This window comes from Corvus cornix, chromosome 19, assembly GCF_000738735.6.
Source record: "Corvus cornix cornix isolate S_Up_H32 chromosome 19, ASM73873v5, whole genome shotgun sequence".
Lineage (NCBI taxonomy): Eukaryota > Metazoa > Chordata > Aves > Passeriformes > Corvidae > Corvus > Corvus cornix.
The window spans coordinates 8,171,331-8,190,123 of NC_046348.1; the positions used below are offsets into that span (position 1 = coordinate 8,171,331).

Below are 18,793 nucleotides of genomic sequence, written 5' to 3' on the forward strand. Positions count from 1 at the left end.
GAGCCAAGGAGCCAGGCACATGTTGCTTTTCAATTAACCCCCTTCCCATGCACACAGCCATGCTGGAGCTAGGCTCATTGGAAGGAATAAAAAATATGTTTCATAGCTCCCAGCCAGGGGAACTGAAGGCAGTGTCAGTCCTGAGCCACCCTGGAGGGATGGAGGGGTCTCTTCCAGCAGTGTTGGCATCCCCTGGCAGTGTTGATACCCCCCAGTTGATATCCACCAGATTGAGCTGGTGGTATCTGCTGGCACCCTCTCCTGCCTACAGCTGTGGGTACTTTCAGGCTTAAAAATGGTTGGGAAAAGCAAAATCCCAGCTAGGGCTGTGCAGGGTGGTGCTGCCTGTGTCACCTCCCTGGGGACACTGAGAAACCTCCCTGGCCCAGCCCTCCGAGTTCAAGGATGAGATCCAGAGGTAGTGCCTCCAAATGAAGGCTTTAATTTGGCATTATCCCTTTGTGCTCTCTCCAGGCTCTTCTCCAGCAGCACTAGCAGAGCAGGGGGGTTCCAAGAGATTTTGAGTTGACAAAGTAATAAATAAAGAACCAGTGGGTCAATCACTGAATCCCTGGCAAGCAGTGGGATGTGCTTTCCATTTGGAAAGGAATTGGTCAAACTGGAATCAGCCCCTGCTCTCATTGATTCAACCCTGGAACAGCAGAATTTGATGCTTAGCATTTGTAAGAAAATGGGTTGAACTGTGTCCTTTTGGATGCGTGTTTAATCCATGTGCTGCAGTTTTGGGGGCTGTAGGAATATCCCTTCTGTTTGCCCACTTGCAGGGCAGTTCCAGAGGAGGAAGCTGGGCTGTGGCACAGGGAGAGTGAGTGCCACAGGCTTTTTCTGGATGTGCTTTGTGCCCCTGTTCAGGACAACATTGAAATTAAAACCTGGGGGTTTTCGGAGCCTGGGTTGGAGTTGGAGTGATGGTTCCTGCATCCCACGTCCCAAGTACACTGTCACAGGTGCTGAACAGGATCTTGTTTTCTTGGGAGAAAACATGGCTTTTGACAGGCACAATTGCTCTTCCCCCTCATCCCATCCCTGCTTTGATGCTGGCCCTGTGATGGCCACCTCCACCTTCCCTGAAGGATGCCCCCACTTCCTACAGGGATGGATATTCCCTGTCAGAGTGGCTTTGCTTCCTGCCAGGCAGAGCTCTGGGTTAAAACTGGCGTTTTAACATTTAAACTCTGTCTCTTCCCTCTTGGGGGGCTGCTGGGGAAGTCAAATTCCCCCTTTCAGGGCAGCAGAGGCCACATGCGTGGGCACAGCAGCAGCTCTGACTCGCCCTGGCAGAGCCAGGGATCAAATCAAGTCACATTCCAGGGCATTAGACAGACGGTGGGAATTAAGAGCTTTACCTGGAAACTGGCTTTGTATCTGCAAGCCCTGCTTTTGTCTTCCAGCCCAGCTCTCTATTTTTGTCCCTTTCACCTTCCGTGTTGTCGTGTGTGACAGTGTGTGCTGCCAGCCCCAGTCACGCTTGGGGAGCCCTCGGTAGATTTGGGGCTGTGCAGCCCCCAAGGAAACACTCAGGCAGTAAGGGAAGGTAGGAAAAGTGTGGTTTATCAAAACCAAGCTGATCTGGGACTCATTAAAAGCTAAGAAAAGGCTCCAGCTGCTTTCTAGGCTTGGGATAGGGTAGGGATGAGAAATCCCACCTGGGCTATTAGCAGTGAGTCTTGGTTTTTGTTTATCTCAGTCTATGAGGCTGGTGATGGGGTGTTCCTTGAGGCCCACTCTTGCCCTGCTTCAGGGAGTTTGTCTGCTTCAATTCTGCCTTTTTTGTTCCCTTGTTGCTCTTCTGAATCCCTGGGTGAGCTGAGCATCTCTCAGTGGGTGCCGCTGGGCCCTGATCCTGGCTGTGGGCGGTGGATGCAGGAGGAGGAAGAGCTCAGAGGTTCACCTTCATTCCCAGAGCCTCGATTTTCTGTCCTATAGAATAATCCCTGCCTATTTGGGTCTTGTGCTCTTTGAGGAAACATTTGGAATGATGATGACGCTTTTGTAATGGTAGTAACGGCATTAGTCTCTCACACGTAACTTGATTTTATTCATTTATTTATTTGCCCTTTCTGAGAGGAAATTGCTGCAATTTTCTGGGCATCAGGCCCAATTTCTGCCTCGTTCTGTCTGAGTGCACACCACATCCTGGATGCTGCACCCAAAGATGGAGCCTGTGTGGATGAACACACCCGAATACGGAGGCACCTCCTTGCGCTCGCCGTGATGTTCCCACCCGGCATCGGCCCACCTGCAAGATTTTCAGCCTCCATGTGCAAAGCAGGTGGTATTTCCATCTGAATTAATGTCCTGGGAGTCCTTGGATGTGGGGAGGGGATAAAACTGTCTGAGAGTGGATCTGCTGTTAGACCTGCAACAGGCAGGAGCCACCTCCGAGTGAAAATATGGCAGGGACACAAAGGAGCAGTGAGCTGTCTCCTGTTCTCCCAGGTCATTAGAGCGTCCTTAGATGTGCTTCATGTCTAGGTACAGAGCAGTGACAAGTTTGGATGCTTCAGGAGAGAAACAGTCACTTCCCTGTGAGGACTAAATTAGGTTGGTTTGCCTGGTGTCAGCGTGTTATGACTCAGGGACGTGCGTTAACATTTACCAAAATCTGAATGAACTGAGCTCTGCATTAGACAGAAAGGTTGGGTGTCATTTTGTTGGGATTTGGGGGAAATCCTCTGAAGAACAGAGCTTTGTTTTTAATAGACACCTGCATGCCATGCTGCAGGAGACTGCAGCCCTGTGTGCATCGCTAAGGGATGTGCCAGGCTACCTGGTGGGCCAGGCTGTGGGCAGCTGGACATGGTGGTGGGTGACCAGAGCACACCAAGTGTCCCAGCCTCACTCCAGACCCGCCAGAACTGAGCCAGCAGAGAGGCTGCACGGGGGGTGCTGCTCCTCTGAAATATTTCAGACACATTTTCCTGGGCAGGGTGAGTTACCGGGCAACATTTGCACCATTTTCTCACAGTGTTTCTCTTCTGGCACTCCTTGCTAAAAAGTCCACTTCCAGTAGCTTGTGAAGGCACAGATTTATTGATTTGAACGCAGGGGGAGGTGAGTAAAAACAGCAGTTTGAGACCAGCTCCCTGAGCAAAGCACAGCTCAGCATTTTCAGGGGAGCCTGTGGCAGGAGCCTGTCCCTGTCCTGGCTGGTGCTGGGGCCCTGGCCGTGCCCAGGAAGGAGCAGGAGGGGTGCTGAGCATGGCCACACTGGCACTGAGCCCTGGCCCAGCCCACGGCTCGCTCCTCTGTGATGCTGTACCAGCCCCATGGCACAGCCACACGCTGGCTGGCAGAGGCTGTGCCACCCGGGCCACGAGCAGGGACCATGTGTTGCTTCGCCCCTGGTGTGTTTGCAGGAGCTCGTCCAGCTGGTGCTGAGCTCTGGGGGGACACTGCTGTGGGCTGGGGCAGCCAGGGCAGCAGGGATCTGAGTGGGGCTGTCCCTTCCCTGCTGAGCCACGGGGAGCGGGCAGCGGTGCCATCAGGATGTGGCACAGCATCTCCCTGGCACAGCCTGCGAGGAGCCGGGAGGGCAGGGGGGCTGCCACGGTCCCTGGGGGCTCTCAGGGTCTCTGGGGGCTGTCACGGTCCCTCTCCACGGCGCGCCGGGATGCGGCACAGCAGGACGATGGCTCCTGACACTGCCCGGTGACCTCAACCCCCTGCAGGGGTCTGGCAGGGACCAGCCCTGCTCTGGCAGGGAGGTGAATCCAAGCCCACCTCCCCACGCCCCATCACTCCATCTTCTGCCGGCTGCCCCCGGGGGTCCGGGGCTGTGCTGGGGAAGGGGCGGGGGGCCGGCTGCCCACGCTGGTGGCCGTGTGGCCGGGGCGGCGGGCCGGCCACAGCCCTCATTCCTCCGCTGCTGGGTACCGCTTTGTTGCAAGCTGGTGACATCACCCGAGAGCCCACCCCCTGCCTCTTATCCGTCTCTGTGTCTCGCTCATTTATTCCCAGGCAGCGCTGGCAGGATCAGGGGCTGTGCGAACGCCAGGGCTGGCAGCAGCAGCATGCGTGCGGCGACCGAGGCTCAGGGCGCGACAACCACGTAAGGGGCCCGCCGGAGCCTCCCTCCTCACCTGCCTCCGCAGCCCCCGGCAGAAACTTCCCTCTCCCGCACGGTCCGGGCTTCTCCGGCAGGGCTTGGCAGCGACAGCCGCATGCATGACACTCCGAAAAGGAGAGAAAATGACCATAAGTATCCAGGAGCACATGGCCATTGACGTCTGCCCCGGCCCCATCAAACCCATCAAGCAGATCTCCGACTACTTCCCCCGCTTCCCCCGCGGGCTCCCCGCCGCCGTCGGCCGCAGCAGCAGCGCCCTGCGCCCCGCGGTCAGCCAGCCCTCGGTCAGCCCCGCCGAGGCGCCCCGGGAGGATGATGAGGATGTGGACCAGCTCTTTGGAGCCTACGGAACGACGCCCGCAGAGCAGCCGGCCAAGAGCCAAGCGCCCGAGGAGGTGGTGGACCCCGAGGGCTACGAGTCCGACGACTGCAGTAAGTTCCTAAGTTTCCATGGGAGTTTGCTGGGTGCTGAGGGCAAGGGTGGGTGTTAGGGCTGGTTGCCCATCCTGGTGCACCCTTCCAGTCATGCTGGCCGTCCCTGGGATCACACTGCAGCAGTAAGAAGCCCCCAGGTTTAGCCGGGGAGGCTCTCCCTGCGCTGCTCCGGGGTGGAACGGGGCCCTGGGAGTGTCCGTGCCGCAGCCAGGCTGGCTGCTGAACCCGAAGTAGGGAAGTCTCCTAAGAGCCACCAGTTGCTGTTGTGGTTGGTGCACTTCTCTGCCTCGTCCCTGCTCGGCTCCGTGCCTCCAAGGGCTGCCAGCTGGGCTCAGACCCCTTTAATCCGGCTCGGTGGTGCAGGCTGCTCCAGCCACCCTGCTGATGAGCTGGCGATCTGCTCCAGCATCGCCCGGCTCCACATCGGGGAGATTTGTCGGGAATCACATCCTTCCGGGCGATCTCTGCCCTCTCCCTCGGCAAACTCTGGCGTGTCATCTCCCCATTCCTGCAGAACTCTGCAGGAGACCAAGGGAGCCTTTGGAGCAGAAGCCTTTGGTTCTGGAGGATGCAGGTGTTTGCAGCAAGGGTTAACCCCTCCCCACCCAAAACGTCCTTCCCACCCGGCGCCGTGGAGCTGCAAGGCAGCTGCTGCCTGGCTCTGCCAGGCCACCGGGATAACACGATTTCCCTTGGAGTTAGAGAAACCCCAAGGGCTCGGTTCAGCCCAGCCTCCGGGGGCCGGATCCTGCGAGGGGCTGAGCACAAAGTTTGGAGCCGGGAGATGCCGAGGAAGGGAGTGGGTGCTGCTGGGCGCTGCTGCGTGCTCGTCCTGGGGGAAGGGGAGGCTGAGCTGTTTACGGCCCAGCGCCGGGCAGGCGGTGGCTTTGCCTTCGCACAATGTCACAGCCCCTGCCTCGGCATCGCTGCCTCGCTGCCGGCCACTGGGCTGCTGCCATTGATTCCACAGCCCGGAGTGTGGCCCCAAGGAGGGCTCCCCGAAGGGCTCTGCTGCTGCAGGGTTGGCACGGCTCTCCCTGTGCCCCCGAACGGGCACAGCCCCGGGAGAGGCTGGGTGCCAGCCCCGAACTGCCACAGCCTCTGTCCCCACGCCGGTGCTGGGGTCACGCTCTCCGTGGAGAGGCGACAGCTCTGGCACTGCTGGGGAGAACATCTCTGCTAAGCCGTGTTTGTCCCAGCCGGGCAGTTAACGGGGACTTTAACCGGCTTTGGGTCATTTGCTGCTCTAATTATCCCATCGTCTTGGCTCACCCTGGAAGTAGAAACGGGAGCAGCTGGGCTGCAGGCCCAGGGGTGTGTGTGGGAGCCAAAGCACCCGGGGCCCCAGAGTGCAGCGTTTCTCTGGGTGACTCACATGGAAATTGCCCAGGGCGCTGCATTCTGCATTTATCCTTCAGCGATGCTGGATCCTGGATGCAGGATGCTGGATGCTGGAAGCAGCTTGGCTCCATGCCAGGGCCGGCGGGTGTTTCTCTCACCCTGGCTGGTGCTAGGAAGTGTTTCTTGCAGCGTAACAGGTGTCAGGAAAACTGCTGAGGCTGTTTTGCCAGAGGTGCTGGGGTTTCGGCTGGCAAAGGCACAGCGGTGCCAGGAGCAGAGCGGGGAGGTGGCAATGCTGGTGTCACATCTCTGGGGACAGTGCGGGATGGCCCAGACACCCTGAGGACACTGGCTGGCATGAATGTGCAGGATGAGACTGTCACTCCCCCATGTTTAGCAGCCGAGTTGTAAATCCAGGCAAGAGCTCCCTGCACCCATTCCGCAGCCTGGGAGCAGGGAAGGGATCTGTGCAGCGTGACTCGAGCCATCAGCTACGCTGGGGAATGTCGTGGAGCTCTCCCACACCTCTGGAGGGTGATTCAGGGCAGCTGCATTAATCACCTGCACTAAATTTCCCCTGGAGAACCTGTCTGTGCCTGTATGCCAGGACAGCGCTGGGGTTTTGGTGGTGCCAGTCCCCTTGGGTGGCACGCGGGGTTCAGGGAGGTCAGGAGGTCCCCGGGGATGGTGGTGTCGGAGCCCAGGTGCAGCACCCACAAATCGAGGTTTTGCCAGGCACATCTTGCCTCACTCCTCAGAGATGCTCCCAGCCCCAGAGAGGCGCAGGGAGAGGGATTTTGCCGTGGCAGGATCCATCGGGAGGAGGAGGATGAAGATGGAACGGCTCCCCCCTCTTTGTCCCACCTGCCTGCGGGTTTCCCTCCTCCAAAGCCAAGACGATGCTGCCGCTGGCTGGGTGGGAGGAGGAGAGCTGCCCCTGCCTGGAGAAATGCAGCAACTGTCTGGGTTTCCCCAAGCTCCTTCCTGCCTGGAGTTACTGTTCCAGCCTGGGGGTCTTGGGTTTTTCCAGCAGGACCGAAGATGCCATCCCAGCCCGAACTCCAGAACCCTGTCAGGGCTATGGGGAGTGGGTGCGCTAGGTCCTGCCCGGCCCTGCTGCAGCTCACCGGGCTGGTTGTCTGCACCCTGTTCCTTAATCCTTTGCTGAGTTGTGCTCCAGACCCCACCAGCAAACCTTGGAGTGTCTGTGGAGCCAGTGGGAACTGCCTTCTCCCCAGGATCGGGAGTGTCTGCTCCCATCCAAGCAGGGCGGCCTGACCCAGAGATTCGGCATCTTCAGAGAGCAGGGATGTGGCGGGGGGATGCGAGCATGGAATTGGTGCTTTGGAAAACTGAGAATCCCCAGGCTGCAGGAGGTGGGTGGAATCCTTCCAGAGCTGGGCAGGGGCCTGGCTGAGGTGGGAGGACAGGTGGGGCCAGCCATGGGAGGTGGCTGCAGAGGCTCAGCTTTGTGGCTCTGGGCACCTCTCCAGCTGCCTGTTGAATGCAGCGAGAGGCAGGGAACAGGCAGGGCCAGGGAACCAACACAGCATATAATGAGTGGAGACATCTGGGCTGACTCTGGGATCACTGGGAATTGCATGGAGCCAGCTCTTCCCATCAGACCTGCCAGCAGCGCTGCTGTGAGGATTTGCAGGGTTGCGGTGGGCACCTGCTGCCATTCCCTGGGAGAGGGACTCATCACAGGACTCTTCCTGCAGCGGGTTTGTCCCCAACAAAACTGCTGAGGAGGTGGAAGGAATGAGGCAGGAGCAGTGGGAAATGTGTATTTGGTGCAGAAGAGTGGTTTGGTGTTGTTGGACCAGCGTCTGCTGTGAGCTGAGAGGACCGGGCAGGAGGCTGGGAAGGGGGGATTTGCTCCTGCTGCCTCGGGACACATGGCTGTCACCTCATCTTTGGTTCCCCTGGCTGGTGCCCTGTGACAGCAGCAGGTCCCTGGGGTCCCCAGCCACCAGGGATGCTTCCAGTGCACCCAATCAGGCAGCACAGTGCCAGGGAAACTTGGTTTGCAAGGAAAATAAGCAAATGCCAGCTAGATGGCAATGTGCCACCTGCGAGGAGCTGGCTCTCGCCTCCCATCTCCACCGATTTCACCCAAATGCTGCTGCCCCCTCCACTGTCTGCACTTTCCCCTTCATGGCACCAGCAGGAATTTGTACCTGAGGGATTTTTAAAGGTCTCTGGAACCTCTGCACAAGCAGAGGTAGAGACAGTCCCCGTGAGGCAGCACTGCCAGGGCTTCTCTCGCAGGGGACAGCTCTGGAGGGAGCAGCCGTCCTCCTTTAACAATCAAGTTTCCAGCCCTTGGAGAAATGCCCCATTCCCTGAGCTGCTGTTTGGCTTTGGAAAGAGGCTCTGGTCACAATGGAATTTCCTCCCTTCCCAAATGTGTTTGGCTCTGGGTTTTCAGGTGCAGAAAGAGCCTGAGAGCTGGGAGCCGGTATCCCTGGAAATGCTGCCCCATCCTGCTCCTGCCAGCACTCTGGGACTGTTCCTAAATGCACAGACCCAGCCAATTCCACGGCATGCCCGGTTTTATTAATGGAAGAGCAGGCTCCTGGTCTCTGGAGCTGCAGCAGCATGAAAACCACTTCTCCAAAGTGCAGCTGAGAGGCCAGTTCTGGTGCGCGGTGGCTCGTGATGCCTGCAGCGCCACACAAGTTATTTAGGAAGACTCTTATTTTGAGCAAAGAAGATAATTAGGCAGGCAAAGCCATCTTGGAGATATTAATTACTGGCTGCTTGAAGACATAAAGAAGAAGGAAGGTCTGAAGGTGTGCAGGGTTTGCAAGTCACCTGGCAGTGGTTTTGGCCAGACAGGGGGAGGCAGAGGAGACGGCGAGGAACGAGCAGGGTATTTACTTCTGAAACGCAGCTCCTTAGCATATGCTGCAACTGCTATTTATAAGCTTTGAATCGTCTTTTCAATCCAGATAAGGCCAAAAGAAGTATTTTTTTCTTGCTCAGGAAACTAAACAAACTCTGATTTCGGCAGAGCACAGCTTTGCCAAGCAGAGCACAGCCCGAGCTGAAGAAATGTGTGCGGGTACAGGGCAGTGTCACACCCCGGTGTTCCAGGGGAGCCTTGGGGCATCCCATGGGGTGGTAACTGTGGTGACTCTGGATTAGCTCCTCTCTGGTTTCCTGTGGGATAGATGGATATTTGGAATGTGCTGGTGTGGGTGAGCTCTCACTCTTTCCCACTGACCGTCCCAGCAGTGATCCAGGTGCAGCCTGCACATCCTGGTCCCCCAAGGAGCCTTCCTCTTCCCAGGGACTGACCATGGCCAGGGACACCCTGAAGTGCTGGAGAGGAACACGGAGCAGCAGGAGAGGAAAGCACACGAGGCTGAGAAGGGTCTGTCCAGGCATCCCTCCTCCAACATCCACGGAAGGAGCATATGGGCCATGGCCTCTGGCATCTCTGCTAATGAAGGAACCACACAGCTGCTGGATAACGAGGTTCCCTCCTCCCACCAGCCAGCCTGGCTGGCCCTTCACCTTTCCCAGTTTCAGGGTGCAGGAGGAGACACAGAACTGACACCCCTTGCTCCACCATGCTCGAGATCAAGGGGTTCCCAGATCTCTCATCTTTGTATTTAACACTGAAGGCAGTTTTGGGGGGTTGTTAATTGCAATGCTGTATTTCATTAAAGGAGGAGAGAGGGAGAGATTTGAAGGCCATCTCTAAACTGAAATTGCTGAAAGTCTAATTGCTGCTGACATCAGGGACCATTTAGTGCTGTAAAACATAATTGCATCTCTGAACTGTTCTGAGCAGATAAGTGTTCCTCTGAACACTCCTCCTGGAGAAGACAGAAGAGCTGATGAGCATCCATCAACCAACCTCATGAAGAAGCCATGTCTCCAAAACGAAGAAATATTCATTGCTGCAGATTTTAAGTGAAAAACCCATGGCCAGGCAGGGAGCAGTTGCAAGAGAGAGAAGTTGTGTTTGTTCCTTGCTCCTGATCCTGTTGAATTCAGCCACATCCGTGGATCTCCTGAGGAGGGAAGGTCTCCTGCCTGTGTGTTGGATCTGGTCCCTGCCGGGGTTTTTTGTGGGACTGGGAATGTCCTGCCCTGCTGGCAGCAACAGATCACAGGCTGCAGGAATTGATGGTGCTGTTTTCCAGGCATAACCCTGAGGGTTTTCCAGACCTCATGGAGCCAGTCCTCCAGCTCTTCCCCATCGTGTGCCACTGGACCTGGTCAGGACACCAGGGAGGCAGGAGCACACACACGGCCACCCACCAAAACGCTCTTCAGCAGCCCTGCTTGGAAGCAGCAGGAGGTAATTTCTGTTCCTCCCGAGGAGTCATTTACCAACATTTTATATGGGGCTGTAAGTGCACAGAATTACTTGCTGCCTTTCAGGACCTTTAAAATTATCTCCATTGCAAGGTAAAATTAAAGCAGTGGAAGAATAGGGACCTATCTTTTATAGTGCATTAAAAAATACCCAGTCTGAAGGTTACTGAACCTGTGCTTTCTGTAAGGGAGAGCTAATCCAGACAATCCCCAGCAGCCTTTTTACTGCTCCACTCTGATCTCCCTGGCACAAAATCCGTGAGCAGATTATCTCGGGAGCAGCAATGCTGATAAGCAGGGGGACTTAAGGCTTTTGGACTTCTTTTTAATTAGTTCTATAGCGGGGTTTTTGTGTGCACACCTCAACTTCTCCCGGCGTAGAGCTGTGCTGGGCTTTCTGATGGCAGTCACACCTGCCTTGGGAAGGGAAGGAATGTGCTCCATCATCACTTCCAGGCCTTGCTGAAGCTTTTTCTGTGAGTGTCAGTGGCTCTTCCATGTCTTGGGATGAGAAGTTCTTCTCCTTGGAGCATCCCAGGCTACAGAGAGGGTGGATCTGCCACCCAGGCGCCTGCAAGGGCAGGGGCTGGGGAAGGGAGCAGAGCACAGATTTATCACCACGTTTTGCCTCTCATCCCCCAGGTATAGATAGAAGCTCCTTCAGCCTCGTGTCACCCTGGGTGCTGCTGGGAAATGTCAGCAATAAACAATTCCTGCCGACTCTGGCGGGCTGTGCCGGGCTGCCCACGGGCCCGGCCGAGCCCACGGACACATCTGCTGCTTGTGCTGCCCTCTAATAATTTCCCGACCCCCTGAATTAATCAAAACGCCCAAAAGTCAGTGGGAGAAGAGGCCACCTTCCCATGCAAAAGGGATTTATTTTCCCTTTTAGAGCCCGTGTTAAAAGCCAGGCCCTGCCCAGCACCTTCCCATCAATCTCTCCCAGTTCATGAAGAGGAAAGAGGGTCAGAACCTGCTAATGAGTTCAGCTTTCCTAATGGTTATTTTATCATTGGAGCAGAATAATTGTAATAATAATGATACATCCTGCCTACTGTCTGGAGAGCGCCAAGCTGCCTTTGTAATGCCTGACAAAGGCATTTATTTATATTTTTTATTTGCAGCCTCTGTGATTAGAGGGCAGTGTTCAGAATAGCCCAGTCGAGTTAAATAATCCTGCTAACAGCGCTTTGAGTCTAATTGCTGCCCTTTTCTTTTTTAGGTACTTGCTCCCCTAATTAATATCACAATCGAGCTGCATCTCATGTGGCAGCAGGAAAGCAATCAAAGAAGGGGGATTGGGTTGCTCTGCAGAGGTTTTGGGCCCAATTCTGCCAGCTGGGGATGCAGGATTCCCACAGCCAGGGCTGGATGTGCCGCTAGGGTTTGCAGGAGTGGGAGCAGTGAGACAGTGCTGGTGTGGTGGTGGTGGTCACTGTCTCGGTGTGCTGACCATTCCAGGAGCACAGGGCTAAGGAGAGGCTCCTGAGGGTTCACAGGGTGCTGTTATGGGGTGCAGGGGTGGCTCCCACCCCTGGTGCAGCCAGAGGTCTCCTGCCACCTCCTCAGCCCCGAACTGGAGCTCCAGCCTTGTCTCTGCCTTCACGGCTGTGCTGGATCCATCCCTGGCTGCGCATTCCCAGGATGGAACAGAGGCTGTGGGACTGTCACCGTGCCCTTAATGTGTCCCGTGAGTCCTGGGCATCTGCTGGCTCCTGGCTCTGGTGGCAGCGCTCACCTCCAGCTCCACAGCAGCACCTTGGCTGCCAAACCCCAGGTTTTCCCCATCCCGTTTATAATCTCCAAACAGCCACGTTAGCAAATATTGTGCTGATGTTTCCACATCCCTCTGCCCAAAGGCAGACCCTTCCTTGGCAACTGAGACTTACCATCCACCAAAAAAACCCTCTCTGTTTAGAGGGAAACCCCTCCAGGGTGGAGCAGAGCCAGGGCTGGAGCCTGCCAGTGCTGAGGCGAGCCCTGCACCCCTGTCTGTGCCCTCCCATCGCTGTCAGCTCCGGGAGGAATGGGAACTGCGGGATGTTTGCTCATGCACTACCAGTGCTGGGAGCAGGACCCGAGTCCCCACTGCAGAACAAGCTCCAGCTGCTGTGCTAAGGTGATTGTAGGTTTTGCCCATCTTGCTGGAGCAGCACTCCCCGCTGCCCTCACCCCTGGGGCAGGCTGGGGCTTTGTCAGTGTTTCCTGGCCGAACTCTGTTTGCCTGCCAAGCTTTTTAATTCGTTTTATAAATTGCCAAATCCAGCAGGCTGAACCGCGAGCCCCCTCCTGTGATAAAAATAAAATAACAGCTTGAACTCGGAGGGCCGAGCGGTGGGGCTGGCAGGAAGCACTGATTAAAGGGCAGGTGGAAATGATGAGGCTCCGAAACCGGAGGTTTCATCTTCCGCTCTTGAGTGAAAAATGCAGATCTGGGAAGTTTTGCTGGCTTGGTTTGTGGAGCCTCACACTCCTCACACTGCCATCCTTGAGCTCCCTGTCCCCAGAGGCACTGGGGACACTGCTGCTCCTTCTTCCCTGCGGGATGTGCAGGGGGTTTAGCTGGGAATTGCTCTGGGAATGCTCATTTGAGCCATACCCAGAGTATGGTACCGCAGGTTTGGCCTCACCCCTCATCTTTGCCTGGCAGGTAAAACCCCACTGATTTGTGACTTACCCAGACCAGGAGCTAATGTGCCATGAAATTGCTCCACAAAGGAGGCGGGGGGGGGGTACATTATTCTGGCTGAAACCTCTCTGGGTATTTACTCTGCTATGAACTCAAGATATTTGCTTGGGAGAAATGAGGGTTTTTTTGCCAGCGGGCAAACCTGTAGCTCCTTTGCCTTTGGGCTGGGAGATCACTGTGAAATTGCAGCAGGAAGGTTTCAGTCCCCTGAATATCCTTAAACTCCGTGGGTGCCTTGCTGCTATCGATGCTGGGGGGGGAAAAAAGCACCTTATTTCCTGCCATAAAGTTTGTCCAACTCCCCCCAAGGCAGCAAACCCAGCTTTGATATTAAGCAGAACTGTTCCAGGTTTTATTTTGGATTTTTTTTTCACGTTCTGAACGCGGCGGGAGGGTGCAGTTACCTTGGAAACAGTGGTGGGATGCTGTGTGGTGGCAGGGCAGCACTCAGGCAAGCCCCTTTTGGGAAGGTGGGCATGGAAAGGTGGGGGTTTGCTGGGTCCAGAGCCACCCTGGAAGTTCCAGGCTGGTGTCGGGTAAAGCTGGGCCAGGAGAGAGGCTGCTCCATGTCCAGGCTTTGGTGTGCAAATCAGGCCTGGGAGCCTTGGAGAAGGTTAAGCCATGTTTTTGGAAAGCCTGTCTTTTTAAGGCTTTTCCTCTGCTTTGGATTAGTGAGACATGCTCAGACGGTCCAAAGGGAAAGAATTTCTCAAATCAAAAGTACTTTTGCTGCTGAGGCTCCTCTGGTTTTGTTCTGGTCCCCTGCCCCATCCCTGTGTCCCTTCCCTGGAGGTGCTGCCATTCCTGGGTCCTGCGGATGCCATAAAGGAATGCTGCTCTGATTAAAAGCTGTTGGTGTTTTTCATTTTAACCAGAAAAGCATTTCCATCCTCACTGGGTTTAATTTACAGTTTGCAGCCAGATTGGAGCTGGGAAAGGATCCCACTGGTGGCTCATTTGTTTGAAGGTGTCACTATACAAATACACGTTCTGGGAATGCCAGCGGCGCTGGAGGGGAGGATGTGCCAACAGCAGCTCTCGGCTGTGTCCCAGCCATTCCCAAATCTTCCCAGAGGACACCCTTCATCTCCTGGGGGATGGGAAGCTCCTGGCTGCAGTGAGGCTGCTGAGGGATGGGGATAAACCAGGTGAAAGCCCACAGAAGCAAAGCCAGCGCTGGGTGAGCTGTACCAACTCCTCCCTCTCACTCTTCCCCCAGGGCCGTGCCAGCCAACCTGGGAATGGCCACCAGCCTCCCAGCACGAAGCCACGTTTCATAACAGGGCTCCCAGCAGGATGTTTTATGTTTTATAACGTCTGCAGCCTGCTCTTCGGCATCTCCATGCACTCCTTTTGTGCTCAGAGGGAGAGCAGCCCGTGCTTGCTGGGTGCTGCGGGTTAATCACATCTCCTCTCCCTTGCAGCCACGCTGGGGACGTTGGATTTCAGTTTGCTCTACGACCAGGAGAACAACGCTCTCCACTGCACCATCAACAAAGCCAAGGTACGGCTCAGAGCTGGGTGACAGCAAGGACTGGCTGTGCCACAGGAACCCAACCCACGGCTGTGCCAAGCATCCCTGGCTTCCATCGGGGGCTCTGCTCTCTCCGACCGCAGCCACTCCTTTGCCATCCCAACACCTCTGCCCTCTCCTTCCCCTCCACCCCGGCCTCTCAGGGCGTTCCCAGCAGTCGGGAGCCGGCTGCTCATCCCCCGTGACGAGCTGGGATTGATGCTTTTTAGAGCAGCCCATCCCGATGTTGTTATTTACTTGACGCTGTGACCGGCTGTCGGTTTATAAATGGCTCTTTTAAATGCTGCTAATCACGGCCCCAAAGTGCTGCGCCTCAGCGCCTTTGCCGTCTGCGTGATTGAGGCAATTAGGGGCTTTTTGCACATTTGGGAGCAGAAACAGGGAGCTGAGGGCCTGATTCTGCCTCCGGGCCTGTGGAAGGTGCTGCTGGGTTCCTCTCTGCGTCACTCAGCCTGGTGACCAGAGCAACGAGGGCTCCAGGTGGGCTGGGGGGAGAAGACCTCAATCCCTGCGGATCTCGGGAAGAGATGGAGGGTTTTTACAGAAGGCAGGAGAAGAGGCTGTGAACTGAGCCCCAGAGGGTCAGACCACGCTGTTTGCCCTCAGAGGATGCGCCTCTCCCCTCCATGGCAGGTTTGCAGCCCCCACCAAGGTTCTCCATGTCTGGAATACAGCCTGTAGCACCAAAGCTTGGGGATTTTGGGGATGAGCGTGGCAGGATCCGCCCCAGCCCTCCTGGAGCTGCTCCTGGCTAGGGCAGTACCCCCAGCTCCCCGGCAGGACAGCCAGGGCAGGGCTGAGGCAGACACTGGGCTTTGCTTCCCTCCCTGTCTCCTGTGAATCCGCCGGCAGCCTCTGGGTCAGGCTTCCCTCGGCGCACGCGGGAGCCGTGCCAAGGAGGAGATTTCTAATTGGGTTTGGAGTGGGTGGAAGACAGGGAGGAAGGAGAGCTGTGGGCAGCAACTGATAAATCTCACATCAGCGAGAGCACAGGCAGGGCTGACAAAGGAGAGCCCTGGTCCCTGCCGTGCCCACCCAACTGATCCCATCCCAGGGGGTGTGGGGGTACCCCGGCATCGCCCCCGCCCGCAGGGAGGGCAGAGCCCCCCTCGCCACCCTGACATTCAAGCTCTCGAGTCCTGTTCATTTCCATTCTGCTCTCATTCTCCCATTTTTCTCTTTTATTTACATTGCCATCTGCTCGCTCTCATTTCATCTCTCGCCTGGGGAAAGCTGCCAAAACTTGACTACAGAAAGGTAAGGGCCAGGACCCCGCTGCCGGTGGCGGAGCCGGAGCTGGCTCCGGGGGTGTTGCAAGCAGAGCTGGAGAGGAGGAGATGGGGGAGAGCCCCAGCAGTGCTGGGATGTGATTTACCCTTGGACCAGGTCCTGGGTACCTGTCTCAGCCTCCAGGGAAAACGCCCTCGGGATGTGTCCAACTCCAGCAGCTCCTGGAGCCTCGGTTGCTGCCAGCAGCCCTTCAAACCTGGGCTATTTCAGCCACGTGAGACATGTTTTTCTTCCTCTCTGATAACCCCACACAACCTCCCTCTCTCCCTTTATTTCGCTTCTATTTTTTTTTTAATCCCCAGCACACTCATATCTGCTGCTGTTCCTCACGAGTGCTGTTATCAGCTCCTGGGGAGCAGGACAGAGGGGGCAGCCACCAGCAGCAGGTTCAATCCAACCTGTTGTGCCCCACCACCGATTCCCTGCCCTGCAAACCTCAGCTGCTGGAGGCTGGCATAGTCACTCCGTGTGGGAATTTACCCTGGCGCTGACCCTGGGGACGTGTGAGGGGTTTCTCGGTGTCAGTTCACAGCAGGATCTGCGAGATTCTGGGTGTCACCAGACAGGTGGGAGCAGGCAGGAGAAGACAGGAGCAAGCAGGAACAAGGAGGAACAGGCAGGAGCAGCCAGGAAGAGGCAGGAGCAGCCAGGCTGCCAGCAGCCACCTCGCACTGATGGCTCTCGGCGCTGGCAGCAGCCCCGCCTGTCACACTTCAGGCACGGCTGAACTCAGGTTTTGTAGCTCAGCTCGGATCAATAGGAGGATAAATCAGGGCATTGTAGAAGCTCGTTCCTGGACTGCAGAAGCAGCCAGGCTGGCAGGAGGGCTCTCCCTCTCTGCTGCTGCCCTGCACGAGCCCTGGCATTGTGTGGGTCTCTGCTGTCCTGTGTGGGACAGAGCTGGGATGGGCTGGGTGCCATCCCCACCTAGGAAATGGGGTGGAAAAGGATTTGATGAACGTGCAGGCACTGGTTTTGTGCCCTGCCATGCCATGGCTTCGCTGAGGGTCTCACTTTGTGCTCAGTCTTACAGAGCCCAAGCTGCTACAGGGGATTTACAGGGGCGTGCAGCAGCACAGACACAGCAGGCTGTGCTAGCCCATAGCTCCAGTGGTCTCCTGCTTTTGGGAGAAAAGTGCCTGGGACAAGCCTCAGGGGGCTGTAGGGCAATGGTGAAGGAGCTCCTCGCCCCAGACAGGCCATGCCAGGCAGCTGCTGCCTGTGGGAGCTTCCAGAGCTGCTCTCCCTGCACCTCTGGCTGGAAAACACCCAGGAGTTTCCACCCCACTGAGCATTTGGCTGCTCCCTCCCTTCCAGCCGAGGCAGTGCTGGAGGTCTGCACTGAGCATTACTTATGGATTGACTCATAAATATTTATCACTGCAGGGAAGTTCCTCCAGCTGTCTGGCTCCTTGGGGCTGTCAGGGTGGAAACGCAGATTGCCCCCTTTCAGAATGGGATGCCTCAGCCTGGGAGTTATCCAGGCTGGTTTTTGGGCAGGCAGCTCGTTGTGGGGTGAAAGATGGGATGAATCCATCTCCTGTGATCACTGGACGCCTCTAGCGTGGCATTAATCAGCAACCCGATTAGCCCAACTTGTAATTAAATCCTATTGATTAGCTAAATGTCACTGGCACGGGGAGCAGCTGGCAGAGCCTGGATGAAGGAAGCTGTGGGTCTCCTTAGGACTGCGGCAGAGATTTTGGGGTCGGGTAGAGGAAAAGATGAAATGAAATCTCAGCTCCATAAGTCAGTGCAGCAGCAGGAATTGTTGGAGCCAGTTGGATCTGAGGGGAGACTCTGCCTCTGTGCCTTGTCCCTCTCTGCCTCTCATCCCTCTTGGAGAAGCTCCAGGCTGGTGGTCCCTCCACACAGGGGAAGCAACGTGGGCCCTCTTGTGGGAGGGATCATCCCCGCACAGGAGCAGCTTTGCAAAGCAGAGCCCTGTTAAATGCAGCTGTTTGTGCCAAACACGTATCAAGTGACACGGGAGGGAGGTAGACGTGACATTAGGAGCCATTTCCCGGGCTCCTGTCATTCCATCTTCCATAGCACATCTATTAAAAAAGCCTTTAATAGCCTCCTCAGAAGGTAATTTAATTGAGCTGAATTGATGGGTGAATTACAGAGCTGCCTGTCATTCTCCATCCATTTTCCCGGGAATCTGCCTGCTTGGTTCTGATTTCATTTGCTGTGCAGCCCAGGCAGGTTGGGCACCTCTGACCAGGGAGGTTGGGGAGAGCACAAGTGGCTTGTGCAGGTGAATCCCTGAGGAGTGGGGACAGTCCAGCCCCTTCCTGCCCTGTCTGCCCATCCTCAGCATCTCCTGGACCAGGGACATCACCCCAGAGGCTGCAGTTAAAGCAGAGCCGTTTCACCTCCATTCACTGCTGATATTTTTATCCTTTGGCTCTGCTGTAGAAGCAAAATCCTCTTTGCTGGGCACCATTTGGCCTCCCTTGCCCCAGGGCAGCGCATTTGTGTCTGTAGCAGAGCCCTTGCTCCAAATCAGAGACACTCCCAAGGTCAGGAGCATCCTGGACCGAGTTGTACAGCTCAGGGAGCGCCCTGTGGTGCTGTGGGTCAGGCTGGGTGAGTTATCCCCTACCTGGGAAGCATGGAAGTGATTCCCCCAGCATTTCCCTCCTTGGTTTGCCCAAATCCTGGATGATTGCATTCCTTCTGCACACAGCCATTGCACCAGCATTCCATACAAACGCTCCCCTGCCGCTGGATCCCTGGCAGCTGCACACACTCATTATCCAGGCACTCTGCTCATCACAAAAAGGGTGTGAGGACTCTTCAGCATCCCCCAGCCTTGTCTCCTTCCCCGGGCTGGAGCCAGGATTGGATGGGTACCTCTGCAGAGAAACCCTGCTCTGATCCAGGCACAGGATTGCCTTCAGCCAGCCCAGCAGTAATTCCTGCAGGGATCCCACAGCCAGGCTGGAAATAATCCAAGGACTTCCACGATGGAGCCATTCTCATTTCTACTTAGGACTGGTAAAATTTAGGCTCAATTTTTCACGCTCCTGCCTTGCTTCCCTGCCCTGTGGAGTTTTTTTTCCATGCAGCCTGTGCA

The 18,793-nt window shown here is 56.2% G+C and overlaps 1 protein-coding gene across 2 annotated transcripts in view; it reads left to right on the plus strand.

Annotated features, from left to right (window-relative positions):
* Positions 1-3,966: 3,966 nt before the first annotated feature.
* DOC2B (double C2 domain beta) overlaps positions 3,967-18,793 on the plus strand; it is a 28,909-nt gene continuing 14,082 nt past the window's right edge. Inside the window, exons 1-3 of one of the 2 annotated variants that reach the window (XM_019287488.3) lie at positions 3,967-4,522; positions 14,312-14,391; positions 15,655-15,678. In XM_019287488.3, coding sequence (XP_019143033.2) covers positions 4,189-4,522; positions 14,312-14,391; positions 15,655-15,678 — 438 coding nt within the window. In that variant the 5' untranslated portion in view covers positions 3,967-4,188. The remainder of the gene's footprint in view (positions 4,523-14,311; positions 14,392-15,654; positions 15,679-18,793) is intronic. The other variant, XM_039562936.1, reaches the window with a different exon arrangement.